The sequence below is a fragment of the Carassius auratus genome, chromosome 25 (genome assembly GCF_003368295.1).
Source record: "Carassius auratus strain Wakin chromosome 25, ASM336829v1, whole genome shotgun sequence".
In the NCBI taxonomy this organism is placed as follows: domain Eukaryota; kingdom Metazoa; phylum Chordata; class Actinopteri; order Cypriniformes; family Cyprinidae; genus Carassius; species Carassius auratus.
The window spans coordinates 7,383,913-7,400,914 of NC_039267.1; the positions used below are offsets into that span (position 1 = coordinate 7,383,913).

The following is a 17,002-nucleotide window of genomic DNA, read 5'->3' on the forward strand; positions in this document are numbered from 1 at the left end:
TTGTTTTTTTGGAGTGCATCGACTGAATGTATATAGGGGGTATCTGTGAGAACCTTTTGCTGAACTGTGAAGATCTCTGGATTCTTTTGGTGCATCGCTCACTCAGAGTGCAAATGGGAATTTCAATTACTCTAAAGTTGGTCTTTGTTCATAAAATAGATATTTTGGCGCAGGAAAATAGTTTACTCCCTTAGTTTTCTGCACATCCAGTTGACTTTATTTATGGTGAGTATAAGTGCTATATATCTCTGAAAACATTGTATTTCCTTTGTTCATGAAAACAGAGGAACAAACAGAAACGCATCTAGGCAGGATGCCACTGTCTTAGGAGTAGCGATTAGCTAATCACAGTAAATTTTGCTGAATGATTTCAGATGCTACTCTATTATGTGTATATTTAACAGGGTGAAGAAGTAATTCACTCAAAAATCTGTCATTATATACTCACCCTTACATTATTCCAAACCCAGACTTGCTTTCTTATGTGGAACAAGGAATTTTGAAGATTCTACTGTTATGTTTCCATGCGATTACAATCAAAGGGTACAAAAATTCAAGTTTCAAAAAGGATGGAAAAGAACCATGAAAGTAGTCCAGATGACTGTATTCCAAGTCTTCTGAAGTCAAACTTTAGCTTTGTGTGAGGAACACATTTAGATTTAAATCAATTTTACTGGTAATCTTTGTCTGAATAATTTAGTGAGTTCAAGTGGACAGGTAAAAAGAATGATTCACCTTGGATTCACATTAGATTGAGTAAACTCAGATCACTTGATACTTGAATAAATCTTTCAGACTGATTTGTGAACCAGATCTAACAATTCATTCAACAAGGGGTGAGTAAATGATAAAATAATTATTATTTTTGGGTGAATTGTTCCTTTAATTCTCATGAATATACCATTGTGATATTTTTAACCTTAATTTACCATGGTAAATTTAATTAGTATTTGCCTAACACGTGACATATTTGTTGTGACAATAGTATCCTGTTGTTGATCCTAAGGGAATTACATGAGTCATAAATTGACTCCTGACCCTCTACCAAGACGTTTGACCATAGTTCCTGTGAGAATGTTCCATTTCTGGATCCTTCCCAGAATTCCATGAAGGGGTTTCCCAATGAGTACGGCTGTATTATGTTACCGTAGCATAGACGCTGTTGATTTGGCCCCTGGAAACCTATTCAATGGAATGGGGATGTCCTTGACATAAGGCCCAGGAGTGATGTGTGAATGATTTACTAAAGGAGTAAAAGCAATAGCCAAAAATCTCATTTGCAATCCAAGGCAGGTGGCTACATAAGCATACAGACGAACATTACTACACTAAGCTCTGGAAAGTTTTCCTGCAGAAAAGCAGTTATATAAACATTCTCATGGGGCCGAAGCGGGAACTCTCCAGAACAGTGTCTTTTCTATACAACAGCTGACAAGACAGCTGGAAAAGTTTTCAATTCAAACTCACATCTGCTGTGTGTCTTCCCACTTCCACATTCACACACTAATGGTTCACGTCATCATTAAAATGTTTCAATTTTTTTTTTTATTCTCCAATTGTGTTTGCAGCTTCCTATTTCGGGGACAGCTACTGTCGGATAGATGCCGTTCAGGACCTGTCAAGTTTTCAAGTGTCGCTCCAATTTAAAACAAGCAGACGTAGCGGCCTACTCCTACTGGCGGCAGGACACAAAGATTACCTCTCACTGGAGCTCTACAATGGCAGATTACAGGTGAAATACAGTACACTTAGATCACTAACAGCTGCTCATGTCACCTTAAATCACCCTTTGACTTCTAGTTGTTTTGTAGCTGTAATTCACTGTCAGTGTGAACACTCTTTCAGTGTTAAACTGCTTTGGATAAAAGTGCCTTTTATATGACTACTTATTCACTAAAGACAGAGAACAAATCTGGCAAAATCAGAAAACACAGGGTGCAGTTCTGCAAAATATCTACTTTGTAATGTAAATTAAAACCCAGACTGACTAGACATAAATAAAATCTCCACTGTTTTCTCATGGCCCTTCAAGACTTCAGGGCCCCAGAAGGAGTCACACACTGAGAAAATCTCTTGTGAGTTTTTGAGAAGCAGCCGTTTGGCTTGTGGTGAGAGGGATGACTCACATTCGCTTCCAGCTCCGCTGTGTCTGAATCGTCAGTTTTTCAACTCAACACATGGAAAAGGCTTTCGCGGCTTGAATGAGTTACTGGTTTGCTCTGAGATATTTCTTCTTCATCTGCAGCCACCCTAGAAAATGGCTCCCGCTCAGCAAAGATAAACACAGACGCTCAAACTGCCTGCAATATGAAACGGTACCAAGAATATGGCGGGATTTGTCATTAAAAACATATTAACATATTTTTTTCTTTGGAGGCTGCAGATCTGAAATGAGATCTGTGATATTTTCAGTTTAAGTGGCTACAGAGTGTTTAAAATACTGTGTAGCCAACTGATCCAGCAAAGTCTGTATTAAAATTTCACAGCTGAATGCATGTATAATGCACTATGAAAAATTATATTCTTAACCTGTACCTCATCTTGTATTCTAGTAAAAATGTTTAAAGATAAATTTACCTGAGAAGCAAATCATATATATTAAGATAACATTACCTAGTTGTGTTTTTAGAGAAAGGAAACCCCAAAACCCTGAACAAACTTACTATACTAACACGTATTAACCTTCAGCATGCAATTCCTACAGCCAATTTTTGCTACAAACATGAATGTTACCTAAAATAATATTGCAAGAAATAAACCAAAACATCTTAACCGATTAGCAATATACTACAAAACACTCAGAGCAGCTTAGAAACTGCGTTAAAAACACCATGCTACCCTGTTGAAAAAAACGCTGGTTAGCTGTTGAAGCATGGTAGCTGGTTTGAGCTCCTAGCTCCTGCTCAGGACCAGGTTATAACCAGCTTGGGACCAACTAATGACCATCTTTAACCAACTCTAACCAGCTGCCATGCTTAAAAACATATCACCAAGTGCTATTTTTTTTTGGGGGGGGGGGGTTGTTCAACAGGTATCCACTCAAAACACCCTAACATCATGGCAGGAGCTTTTTCACAGGCAAACAGCACAAACGTTTTTGTCCAGTAAATGTAAACATGATGTTTTTCTTCTTATATTTACCGGTCACTTTTTTTGTTCAATAATTTGTTCGTCTGTGTATCTTTACAGGCTAGAATTGACATGGGCTCCGGAGAACAGGTTCTCTCCTCCACCGTGGGTCTCCAGCTCAGTAACCTTCTGGAGCATCATGTGTCTCTCATTATGAAAGACTCCAAACTTACTATGGCCATAGACAAACTGTACACCACCTTCATCCCAGTGGAGAATGAAGATGAGTACCTGAACATCGACAAGGGCGTGTTTCTTGGGGGTGTGAGGGACCTGGATGTGGAGTACTTGAGCACAGCTATTCCCTCCCTGCGTGGCTGCATGAGCAACGTGATGTTTAAATCTCACAACTTTGATATTCTGGATTCAGCAGCTACAGTCTGCTATGACACCAAGGACAGCTGCAGCAGTGAGTTTGAGGCAGGGGATGGAGACGCCACAAGCTTTATCAGTCCAGAATCATTCGTCTCTCTCCCTACCTGGACCAGACCTAGCTCAGGCTCCCGTAGCCTGGAGATGCTGATGAAGACGACCATTGAAGATGCTCTGTTGCTCTTCCACCCAGGACACCAGACAGACTTTGTTGCAATCGGAATGGCAGGAGGGTTCCTAAAAGGTGTAATGGATCTGGGAAGTGGAATGTATGTGCTAGACAATGTGCAGGTGAAAGTTGATGATGATCAGTGGCACAGAGTTAAAGTTCAAATTGGCCCCAATGAGTTCTCAATAAATGTGGACAGTGAAACAGTTTCTCTCCCTCTTAATGAGACAGAAAATCTGGATCTAGTGGGGAACCTGTATCTAGGAGGTATTCAAAGAAAGATGAAGGATATGTTTCAGAATTATTTGGCTCGTGTGGAGGAGGAGGTCACAACAGAGTCCTTTATTGGATGTTTAGGAGAAATCAAGGTGAATCAGAAGGGCAGAAGCCTGCAGGATGCTCTGATAACTAAAGACATTCATGTGAAATGTGAAGGAGAATATGATTACTCGGCTTATGATGAAGATTTGGATTTTACAACTTCACCTCCAGTAATAATCACATACTTTAATGTTAATAATGATGAAAGACACTGTTTCCCTACAGAGGACTTGCCAGAGATGTTCCGCAACATTTCCAAGCTCCTGGACATAACTCCTCTGCAGGTTCTTGAGGGAGAAGAGGCCAACATTGACATTGTAAACCTTAACCCAACATTTAACCTAAAAGCTGCAGGTGTTCGTGAATCTGAGATCATCTTTACTCTGCTGAACGATCCATGGTATGGAGTGGTTGATATGAACTTAAGACAGACAAGAGTAAAGAAATTTACCCTTCTTGATGTTGTCAACAAGAAAATCAAGTATATTCATGATGGTAATGAAAGGTATGGAGATCAAATCCAACTAGAGGTGACTGTCCATGGAACAAATCTCCCAGAGTGCTTGAGGGTTGCACGCAAGTTTGTGCTTCCGGTGGAGATCATACCCTTCAATGACATCCCTCAGCTCAGTGCAGGTGACATCTCAATCACAGCTTATGGGCGCACACGTTTGAGCCCAAACCTCATTAAAATCTCAGACTCTGACAATCGTTGTGCTGAACTTGAGGTCACAGTCACGTCGGACCCTACTGCTGCTGGATATCTGGAAAATGCTCAGCAGCCAGGATTTGGTCTAAGAGAGTTCACTTGTACACAACTTAAAGAAGGAAATATCTACTATGTGCACAAAGGAGGAGAAGTGCCAAAACTCACCCTGCAGGTCTCAGATGGAGATTCAGTTAGCCACTCAAGCACATTTAAGTTGCTTATAACCCAGCCACAGATGACTGTAGTAACAAATACTGGCCTTCTGATCACCCAAGACGAAAGCACCCCTATTGCAATACAAAATCTGGCCATTTCTGCAATTCCAAAAACTGGTGACGTTGTATATAATGTCACTCAGCCACTTCAGTTTGGAGAACTGCAGTTGATCTCAGATGATGGGGTACCAAAAAGAGTCACACTATTTCATCAGTCTGACCTGGAGCAAAACCGACTGAAATATGTTCCTAACCCCACAGCTGATCTCAAGGGCACAGAAACGGAGTTTATTCACTTCAGTGCACAGCTTGGACAGGTCAGCCTTCCAGACAACTTATTTATGATAGAGATCATGCCTGCCCTTATAGGAATAGCTAAAAGTGTTCCTCTAGAAGTTGAAGATGGGCAGCAAAAGGTCATTAAACCTGAACAACTACAAGCTTTTGTAATGGAAAGCAACACTGATTCAAGATCAATCCAGTACATGATTACAAAAAGCCCAGTCCAAGGAGTCTTGATGATGCTTGATAAAGAGTTGTCTGATGGTGATACCTTCACCCAACAAGACATTTTGAATGGTTTCATAAGCTACAGTCCTCGTGTCCGCAGAGCGGTTGACTTTGAAGATCAGTTCCAGTTCAAAGTAATCACAGAGGATCAGTTCTCCAGAGTGTACACCCTTCCAATCAAAATCAAGGCTGATTCTGATGCTCCTGTCCTCATCAATGAGAGACTTGTTGTGCTTGAAGGAAATGAAAACATCCTAAATAAAGAATACCTCTGGGTTCAAACCTCTACCTCAACAGACTTTGTGTACAGGATAGTGCAAGATCCCAAACATGGTCGTCTTATCAGAGACTCCCCACCAGGAATGCCAAGGTTTGATGGTGCAATTCAAGTCTTTAGCAATGAGGATCTCTCTTTGAACAGGTTGGTCTACAAACATGATGGATCAAAGACAAGTCATGACCAGTTTTCCTTTCTGGCATTTGATTCAAGAGGTGGCAATGGTTGGCGAGAAGAGGGTCATGAGGTACTGAGGGGTGTGTTTAACATTGCAATACAATCCAGGAATGACTACGTACCTCAAAGAGTAATTCACAAACCTTTTAATGTTGTCAGAAATGGCCAGCGTTTATTGACCACTGATGACATTTTGTTCAAAGACGATGACTCTGACTTCAATGACACCCAGCTGGTTTATGTGAGAGTGGGGATTCTTTCAGGAAACATTGTCTCTGCAGTAGACCCAACTCAACCTCTCTACCGCTTTACCCAGGCTGACCTGAGGGACGGAAAGGTTTTGTTTATCCATCATGGGGCAGATCGTGAGCGATTCCAACTTCAAGTATCTGATGGTTTACATAAGACAACAGCTATACTTCAGGTGCAAGCAGGTGACCCTTACCTACATATAGCCAACAATACCATGGTGGTCATGGACCATGGTAGCACCAAGACACTGAACACCAGTCTGCTAAGTGCAGAGACCAACGTGGACATCGGAAGTGCAGCTGAGATAATTTATGATGTGACTTCTCCTCCCAGTGATGGTAGGATTATAGTCAGTGGAATTGAATCCTCCACATTTACACAGGAGGACCTGACTAAGGGTGTGGTCTCCTATGAACACAGTGACCAGAGCATGAGCTCAAAAGATTCATTTGCCTTTACTGTGCAAGCTAAGGGTTGGTCCACAGAGGGCACTTTCAGGATTAAGATATTCAAGAATGGATACCTGTCACAGCCAAAGGTCGTGTCAAATCTTGTGATTCTTGCCTATGAAGGAGAGCATTCTGTTATTAACGCAAGCAACCTGGAGGTAAAACTTAATACCTTTATTAAATATTTTTCATATGTTGGCATTTTATGGCATGTTCTTGTTTCAAGTACATATTTTAAAAAAAAATGCTTAAATGTGTGTAAATTGTTAGTAAAAAAAAAAATGCTCTTGTAGATGCACTACAGAACTCTGACCTCTCGATTGCCATTTGTGGATCAAACATAAAATTGCAAGTTGCTGCTCAGGTATAGTTATTGTACTGTAGTGATTTGGGTTTAATAATCATAATTATATGATCTGAACACTGATTTATTTCCCACTCAATGCCTAAATTAGATTAATTTGTATCACAAAAAAAGAAAATTGTTACAAAATAACAATTTACAGCCAAAAAAGAAAAAAGGTTTTCTTCAACTTGTTGGAGTGTTTTAGGAAAGAGGCCATGAGAGTGCTTTCATGTCAAGTCATAAGTTATTATCCAAAGACAGAAAGCCAGTGCTTTAAACACCTCACATATAGCAGAAATTTTAATATCAGTTGACAAAGACATCCAACAGTCCTTAATGATAATTTGTGTTCAGCAGCTGTTGCATTACAGTTGTGGAAGCTTCCAGAACCGCAAGAGCACTGCTCCCAAAATCCCAGAATGCTGGTCTCATAAATCTATCCAGGAGCTGCTTTGCATTTAGTTGTAAACTGTGTGTTTTAGAAGAAAGAAAATGTTTCAAATGTAGTTGAAACTCGGCAGTGGTTCTGCTATTGTTGACGCTCCACTGAGAGTAATTTCAGTAATTACCCAAGTGTCGCAGTAGAGGAAACAGACTCTGCTCAGATTCATTAGGACATTTGTGATGCCTGACATTGTTTTACGTTTTGTGTTACTTTTTCCTCCCAGTTTCGGAGATAGATCACATGCTAAATAGAGATTTGGTATAATCTTATTTATGATAACAGCTCAAGGTTTCTATAATGTACCATTCAGGGCCATTTGATAGATCAAAACATTCTTTATGTATTTTTTAACTATGTAAATATTACTCTAAGATTTAAGTAGAAGGGATAGTTCAGCCAACAACTAAATTCCTTTATTCATCCACATGTAGATCCCAGTGTAACATTTTTTTTTCTTCAATGTAATTTTCAATTACGTGTTCAAATATGGCATGTCAAAATAAGCTAATGCCCTTACATTACTGATATCACACATAATATTTAAATGTATGCAAATACAAATTCTTCAGCACTTTTCATTAATACATTAGTGAAAGAGTATACATTACATTGTGAAAGAAATATTCTGCATGTTCTGAAGGTAATTACTATTAAAAAGAAGCTGGTATCTTGTTGTCCGTAGGGATATGCAGTTATTGAAAGCAGTTTTTCCAGGTTCTTACTGCGCTCATTTGAAGGACTTCTTGCCCTCCTCTTAGGTTATGCAAAAAGACATCCTGCCCAAAGAGATGGTGTACTCCGTCAAAGACTTTCCACGGCTGGGTCATGTGGTCGAACTCAAAAATTACTCAGAAAGCACAGCGTCACCCGTGCTGGACTACATTCAATCCTTCACACAAGAGGACATAAACCTGGGCAGAATCTTTTATGTCTCCGCTGCCCTTCAGGGCCAGGATCACTTCACAGTCGATGTCAGCAATGGCTTCACCACCATAGAAGATCTACAGGTGCAGGTGGTCATTGTTCCACGCATCATACCAATCCAGGTGGTCAACCTCACTGTGAGGGAGGGCGGATCTGTGGCGCTGACCCAAGAGGTTCTGAATATCACACACCAATTCTACCGTTCCATGAACATCGAGTTCATAATGGAGGAAGCACCTCAGCATGGAGATATTAAGTATCTGGATGTAGAAGATGGACTTGTCACCTTCACCTGGGAGGATGTGAGTGCCAACAAATACACAACATTTTACTATTTATTATGCATTTATTATATTAATGTTTTAATAAACTTTTATTTTTATGTTCATTTTAATTTAAGTTTTAGTCATTTTTAATTTTCATTTTACCTCAGAAACGTTCACCAACCCTTATATGGGCATCAAAGGAGTGGCCATTGAGTAACCTCAGAAACAAGTTCATCAATCTTTATGGGCATCAGAGGATATAGATTTTTCCATTGAATATTTAGACTGCATTTTATTTTGGATTTATTTTAATTACTGAAAGCTATTTTGAATAGTTTTAGTTTCTTTTCATTTTAGTTAAGAATCATAACACTGACATGAAATTAAAAATTCTGTTATAATTTACTTGTTTTCTTACGTTTATTTTGCATAATCCAGACACTGATTTTTACTATACAACTATTGCATATTGTGTCCAGGAGGTCGGAATATCCAAAAAGGACACAAAATCTCCATAACAGCAGTCCACATGACTTATAATACTATAATGATGCAGCTAGAATATGAAACAGGAAATTTAAGATCTGCAGTGCCTTTCATGTAACTTCAGAAAACATGAATTAGAATAGAATAGAATAAAACAGCTTTTTGTTGTCATTGTATAGCTGTACAACAACATTTTTGCTCTCACATTGAAAGTACACACACATACATACAAAAATGTACATTTAACAAAATGTAAACAATGATACAGACAAGTAAACAGTGCAAATGTAAACAGGTATATACTAGACAGTGCAAATGTAAACTGTTATTTAAACCAAATGTGTGCAAAAATAGCAGATATTTACAGAGGTGGCTTAAATATACATAGCTATACGAGTAGTAAGTGTATAGTCCTTAGTATACCACAACTTTGAAAACTGTGTTTGAGTGATATGTCTTCTATTAATTTCAGTTCGGGTATAAGAGGGCACGAGGATAAAACTGTTTTGAAGTCTGGAGGTGTTTTCTCATAGAATCTGTTGCATCTTCCAGAGGGCAACAGAGTAAAGAGGTGGTTGCCAGGCTGGGGAGAGTCCTTTATTATACTTCTGGCCCGACGTATGCATCTGGTGCTATAGATGTCAGCAAGTGAAGGCAGCTGTGCACTAGTGATTTGATGACTCTCTGCAAAGCTTTTTTCTCAGCTATAGTGCAGCCAGCATACCACACCAGAATCCCAAGGGAGAGTATGCTTCCCACTGAACAGTGGTAAAAGGACACGAGCAGCTGCTGAGACCAAATAGATTTCCTCGGCATCCTCAAGACGTACAGCCATTGCTGTGCCTTCTTGACCAGGGACGTTGTGTTAACAGTCCATGAGAGATCCAGGGAGATGTGTGTGCCATGAAATTTAACAGTGGTAACCCTCTCCACCATTTATCCTCCTGTGTATAGAAGGGTTGGTTCCTCTTTCTGTTTCCAGAAATGTATGTGTTGAGTGTCAGGTTGTTACTGATGCACCATTCTGAGAGTTCAGCCGCCTCCTCCCTGTAGGCGGACTCATCACCATTTGTTATCAACCGCAGCACAGTGATGCAATCTCCAAATTTAATGATTGTGTTTGTTCTGTGGGTTACGGTTGAGAGGCTATAGTGAATATAACAGAGGACTCAGCACAGAGCCTTGAGGAGCTCCAGTGCTGAGAGTCAGAATGGTTGAGTGATGGCCCCCCAGCCTGACAGTCTGTGTGTGGTTTGTAAGAAAATCCTTTACCCAGAAACATATGTCATCAATGAAACCCAGGCTAAGCAGTTTGGTGACCATTCTGCTGGGAATGATAGTGTTAAATGTGGAACTAAGGTCCACAAACAGCTAACAGTGTAGAGAGTTGACCTGTTATCTGTGTATGTATACTGATGTTGATCCAGGGTGGAAGGAAGTGATGATATAATGTGTCTGAGTACCAGCCTCTCGAAACACTTCATCACAGTGGAAGTGAGAGCCACAGGTCTGTAATCATTAGGATTGCTGAAAACTGTTTTCTTGGGGATGGGCACAATGGTGGCAGACTTGAGAAAGTTGGGGACAATGCATGCTGACAAGAAGAGGTTGAAGATGTCATAGAAAATGGCAGAACATCTTGAATATATGTAGAGTTGCTGATCGACAGACATAGAACAAACAAAACAAACAAAATGTTGTTTCTGAGCCATAAAGACAAATTTTATGGTCCTCTACTGTCCTTTTTGGAGCTTGAAAGCCACTGGTCACAATATGCTTTCATTTTTCGCTCAAGCGTTTTGGAAATGGTTTTGAGTTTCACAGGAGGAAGAAAGTCATGACATGAGGGTGAGCAGATGATGACAGAATTTTCTTTTTTTGAGTAGACTGTTCTCATTTATTGAGGAAACAGTGGGAACAACTAATGATGCCGTAATTACAGGCTTGTTTGTTTTGTTTGTTTGTACTTTATGTCTGCAATGAGAGTTAATTCTTCTCACGATAAAAGAGCTGCACTGGAACCAGAGGAGCTGTCATTGGCTTTAATTAAAAGGGCGAACAGCCTCATGTAATGGTTTCTCAGAGACTACCAGGATCCCTGTGTAGCATTTTGCCATATCACTGGGGAACAGTCAGGCATAAAATAGCATTTTCTGCATCTTAATTACAAGCCGTTCACAGAATAACAGCTATTGAGGCGGACCTTGATCACGCCTGTCTGATGCTCGCTGTGTTTTAGAGGCTCAAGGACACAATTTCTCTTTCTCCCACTGTCTTTTAAGATTTATCTAGCTCTCTTTGTTTCCAGCAGGCCCCCCAAAACTACTTCGTATTATGATATCTAGTGGAGAGACCCAGAGGTCTTCTTGTGGAAAGAATGAGCAGGGAAAGACTGGCAGTAGAATGAGTATACTGTTGTTTGAGAGCGGTTAGACATTGCTCTTACGGCTGCCGTTTCAACTTGATGGAAATTCTGACTTGCGCTTCCCTGCAGCCATGGGCCAGAATAAACTAGCCCATATATCCCACAAATAAAGCATTTACACCGCGCCACCAGGCGTGCAACATTGAGAACAGAGATCAGTTTAACTCGGGAGCGATTCAGCCAGAACAGATTTACTTCCCAGGTTATTTTCAACTTCAGGCTCAATTTCTGTGTTACCAAAACAGAATTGCAAAGTCTCAGTTTTTAAATACTGTCAGCTTTATCTGGATATTCAAAATGTTACTCTTTAATGTAGCGTGTGGGAGATTAGCATCTTCACAACAAATCTACAGCAGTAAAATCTTCACAGAACATCAATAAAAATGTAAACATCAATAAACCATCTAGTACACAGTTTTTCTTGCTTAATTTGTTGGTCTCGTTTTCCAATAAAGTCTCTAAACATTCCTAAATTGAGCTAGATTTACTTGAGAAGCAAAATGACAAGATAAATAAAATCTTTTTCTGAAAGAAATATCACAGTTGAGTGACTTAATGCTTTAAATGAGAACGGATTTCTGCCAATGGACTTGGAAAAATAAACTTGTTTTCCCTTTGAATTAAGTTGAGCTTTTCTGGCCTCATCGATAGATTTTTTTTGTTGTTGTTGTTTTTGCTATAAACTCACTTTTTCTGTGTAATTTTGCATATCAAGTAATGTTTAAATATTTGTACTGGAAAACAAGACAAATACCCAGAGTAAGAAATTATTGTATATCTTTATTTATTTATTTATATTTTTGCAATGTATGTAGCTAACATCAGGTTTACCAGCTGATTATCTCTTAATTTTGTCAGATAATTTGTAAAAAAAAAATAAAAATAATGAATAATAAAAATAATAATTAAATATTTTTTTAGAGGTCATTTTTCCAAGATACGGTTTTCTGATAGACAGTATTTCTAATATTAAATCTCATCAATGCTTTTGAGTATGAATGTACATTTATTATATCTAAATAATTTGAAAGCTGAGACTTTGCTATTTTCTGTCAAAAACTAAGTGACTCAAAATGACAAAGCAGGTCGCATATGCTTTTGGTGTTATTGAAAACAGCGGCGTTGACATTTTGAAGGTCTGAAGTTCCAAATAACATTGAAAATTCCTTTCAGCGATTGAGACGCAGCAGGACTTGAGTGGTGTTAGATTGACAGATATCATATGCAATGAACACAGCTCTCAGATCAGACAGAGAAGGGAAGATTGAGAGAGAGGGAGATCACAGATGGAGGACAGATTGAAGAATTTCAGCATCAGTGTCTTGTGGCTTTAGTCCAGCTGTCAGAATAACTTCATTGTTTGTAGCCACTCCACACTTCATCTTAATACACGACGTCTTAACCACTCTGGCGCTCGCTGTCCTGTGCTACGTTTGCTTTCTTCAGTTATGCAATGCTTTCTGAAACACAACTAATATGTTCCATATGGGAAAAAACTACTGCGCAGGAAAGGAACCAAGGCGGAATTGTTCCTAAATTAAAGACGTATGCGTCATGCTCATTACTGAGCTGAATGTGCCGTTTCTCTATTCTGTGTTATGGAGTCAGCGGTGGGTTTGTATACTGCCGGTCACCGCTGCCACACCAGGGGACAGATTGTAATGATAGCTTACGGTGCAGCATAGTAGCAAACATTCACAATGCACTGAGATGAAAACATCTCAAAACAGCTCACAGGCTTCAAAAAGAAAGAGAGAGAACGGATATTAGCATGTCATGACGAAAAAATCTGTAATACATTTCTCCTCTGCTACAACAATTGACATCTTATGTAGATAGTCGCCAACAGTTATCAATTTCATAACAAATGTAGACTAAACAACAGCAGAGTAATGTGAAGCAGCTTTGGCGTTTTCCTTAGGACTTTGGACAAAGTGCCAAAGTTGCTTACTGTACAAAATCAAACTCGTATTATTAACATAATTAATGGAACGATCATTTAAAAATTTAATGGAAATCATTTACTCACCCTCATGTCATCCCAAACTGGTCACGTTCTTTCTTTTGTGGAACTTAAAGGAGATATTTTGAAGTTGTATGTTGGTAACCAAAGTTTTGGTTCCTATTGACTTGTATTGTGTGTTTTGTTTATTAATGCTCCATGGAAACCAAAAACTTTTGGTTATAACATCTTCTTTTCAGTTCCACAAAAGGGTTGGAACAACATGGTGGACTTTTAATAATACAATAAATTATACCTACAGTATTAACATTATTATTTTTCATTTTTTTATATTGGCATTACAAATGTTTTAGGGGAATGTCACAAACCTGTCCATGTTAACATTTGTGAGCCAATGTGGCTAGCTTCTATCAAGTGATAGACGAATTTGCTGCTAAAATGCAAGTAGAGTTTAAATCAACTCAAGTCATTTAACGTCAACAATAAAAAAAAAATGTAAATCATTGGCATGCACACTTTAAAACAAAGGACTGTGGCTCATACTGGCAGACTGTGATGTGTCTCTTGTTCCTTCGTTTCCTGCCCCTTTTTTTATTTTACCTGTATTATCAATAAAAATGGCAAAAAGGTCAGAGATTCTCAGCCATTAGCATGTTAGCTCAAACATTTGACCAGACTTGGAAAACTGACATCTTCTGTGAACAGTCGCTAACAGTATCGATTTCCTGGCAAACACAACGATTTACTGACTAAACAGCAGCAGAAAAGAAATGAAGCTCACATTTTCTCCACAAAAGCTTCGGTTCTCTCAAAGCTTGCGACATAACATTTAGCATACATGCTGTGACACATTAAGCCACATACTGCCTAAATGACTTCTAAGTTAATCGACCTTTTACTTGTTTTCAAGTCGAAATATCTACAAAAACCTTAAAACAAGATACAGTTTACTCGAGAGTTCATATATACAGTATACTAGTAATATGATAGATAGATAGATAGATAGATAGATAGATAGATAGATAGACGTCCTAAAAACTAATGTTACAATGATACTAATAGAAAACATTTTCATGAAAATGTTTTGCAGGTTGTATTGCGTGTATGGTTAATAGGATTTGAATCCAGCTTGTCATATTCTTCACATGGTTGTCTGTCCTCTGTCTCCTTTAAATGCTTCTTATAAATAAAAATGTTAAGAAGACCAAAAATAAACATTTCACCTCGATTCCAAATGACATCTTCCATAAACAGCTGCCATAAGTTATCGATTTCCTGACAAATATGCAGACTTGAATGGTGTCAGAAAGAGGAGAGGCACATCTTTTCTCAAAAAAAAAATTCAAAAAAATCTGTTAGCATAAGCTTGGGCTTAGCGGTTAGCACACAGCTCTTGGAGCTAGGTGCTCATACTAATGAAAATAAGCCCCAAAAAATGAAATGCCAGTTAGATTTTTTTGTTTTCTGAAGAAAATGTGAGGGCTTTTGGTCAATGTTAAGATTTGTACTGTGTGCAATGATCTGATCATCTGGAGCCTGTTCAAATCTGTATAGCACATGTTACAGAGCAGACGTCTGACCTCCTGCGCCGGACACACTAACATAGTTTAGTTTCACATGACGCACTCGCAGCTGTGGGGCTTCCTAAAGTTTGCTTTATGTTTGTTTGACTAAATCTGCACTTTGTTTAAAAACTGCATCTGACCACCCACGTCAAATTCAGTTTTAGTGTGACGGATGTACATTTAATTGTGTAGGGTAACAGACTGAGAAATGGCTTGTTTGGAAGAACAGCTTCACTATTCACAACCATGTTAATCTTAGAAATAAAAAAAGGTTGGAGATGTGGCGTAGTGGTTAGAGCACATGTTCAAGACATACGTTTGTGTCAGTCTTGTGATAATCTGTCATGTTATTGCAATTCGAATACATTTTAGGTATAAGTTTCCTCCATTATTTTCTGTAATTTCTCGATTCTTCGTGCGATTCTGAACATCCTTTATCTAATTTGGCGTTCTCAGTAAAAAATCATCAGCCTTTTAAAAATTGCTTGTAAATGTCTCATTATGCTGTATTATCAACAATATTGGATTTTACCTTTTTGTCAATTTGTTTTATTTTTATTTTAATTGGGACAGGTTTTGTATTTCTTTTGGAAATGATTGATCGTAGGCCTCATTGATCTGAACTTAGGCACCTCAGCTTTTGAGTAAAAAAACCTTATTTGTGGATAATTATGACAATATTTGCTCAAAAACTGAGATACATAGGCTTAGATCAATAAGGCCTATGATCAATCAGTTTCAAAAAGAAATACAAAACCTGGCTACTTGAAAGAAAACAATCTGATATAAAGGTAATAATATAGCTCCTCCAAAATAATGTAGCTTCTCCAAAATCCTCTCCAGCTCAAACTGACCATAACACAAAAAGAGGGTTATTCTATAATTAAAAAGTGCCAAAAATACAGTAAGATTCTGATTAGCAACAAGAAACAATCTTGAAAACAGGAACTATGGTTCTCATGGTAGTTTTTGTTTATTTATTTCATCGTTTCGGAGGGAAACTGCATCTGCAGGCCATTTTTAATGTCTTGTCTCTTGAAAAAAGGACAAAATAAAGCCGCTGTAAAACCAAAAATGCCCTAATGGTAAGAAAAAGGATTAGGAGTGTGTGTGTGGACTGTATTTTTGATGTCTGTTGTGTATGTTGTGTCCTCAGGTACAACAGGGACAGGTGTACTACATCCACGACAGCAGCGAGACCACAGAGGACAGTTTCACCCTCATGGGGACTGCTTTTCACATCACCCGCCGGAGTGCGTCCCTGACCATCGGCATCACCATCCTCCCTGTGAATGACGAGGAGCCCCGCCTACAACGCAACACCGGAATGGAGGTACACCCAGACCTTTTTCCCTGTTTTAAACATTAATGTAGCTTCTAGAACAGAGACATAGTCGGAAAACTCAGAGCGACTCCCTCCGCTGGAACACAGAGTGTCATTCAGTGCTTGCTCGATGTTGTCTGTGGTTTCTGGTCACCGTGGAGACTCATATTTTTGGAAACCATGACGGTGGGAAGAATTCGGCTTCTGGGCTGGAGGGAAGGCCAACCAATCAGAGACGCCGCTCGACTCCCGCAAAATGTGAAATAATGATATGTGTGTTTTTCCACATGCGGATAGTTCCCCTTCTCATGCTCGCGTGCCTTCTCTCTGTCTGACTCGGTATTAGACATGCTTTAATCCAGGGACACCTCAATTTTTAATGGTTACTGATGATAATAACAGAGAAAGTCGAAAATTCAGGCCTGCTCTTTTCAAAATTGTAAACACATGTTTTACCAGCACAGTATTTAAAACACACTTATGATTAGGTGATTTCACTAGAAAGTGCCTGATTCATATTTTACCCTAAAGTCAAAAGTATCAAAAGGGGAAAAAATGTATTTAAATATATTACAAATATAATATTTATTAATTTATTATTAATAATTATATATAGTAATTATGTGTGTGCTATATATAGCCAAAAAAAATTAAAACAATTATACCTTTTTCAATTAT

General features: G+C 38.7%; 1 protein-coding gene across 1 annotated transcript in view; it reads left to right on the top strand.

The window, feature by feature from the left end:
* The window catches only part of LOC113043153 (chondroitin sulfate proteoglycan 4-like), a 49,995-nt gene that overhangs the window by 22,749 nt on the left and 10,244 nt on the right, over positions 1-17,002 (top strand). The window contains exons 2-5 of the mRNA XM_026202359.1: positions 1,569-1,732; positions 3,190-6,738; positions 8,130-8,597; positions 16,157-16,333. Of these exons, the coding sequence (XP_026058144.1) occupies positions 1,569-1,732; positions 3,190-6,738; positions 8,130-8,597; positions 16,157-16,333 (4,358 nt within the window). The remainder of the gene's footprint in view (positions 1-1,568; positions 1,733-3,189; positions 6,739-8,129; positions 8,598-16,156; positions 16,334-17,002) is intronic.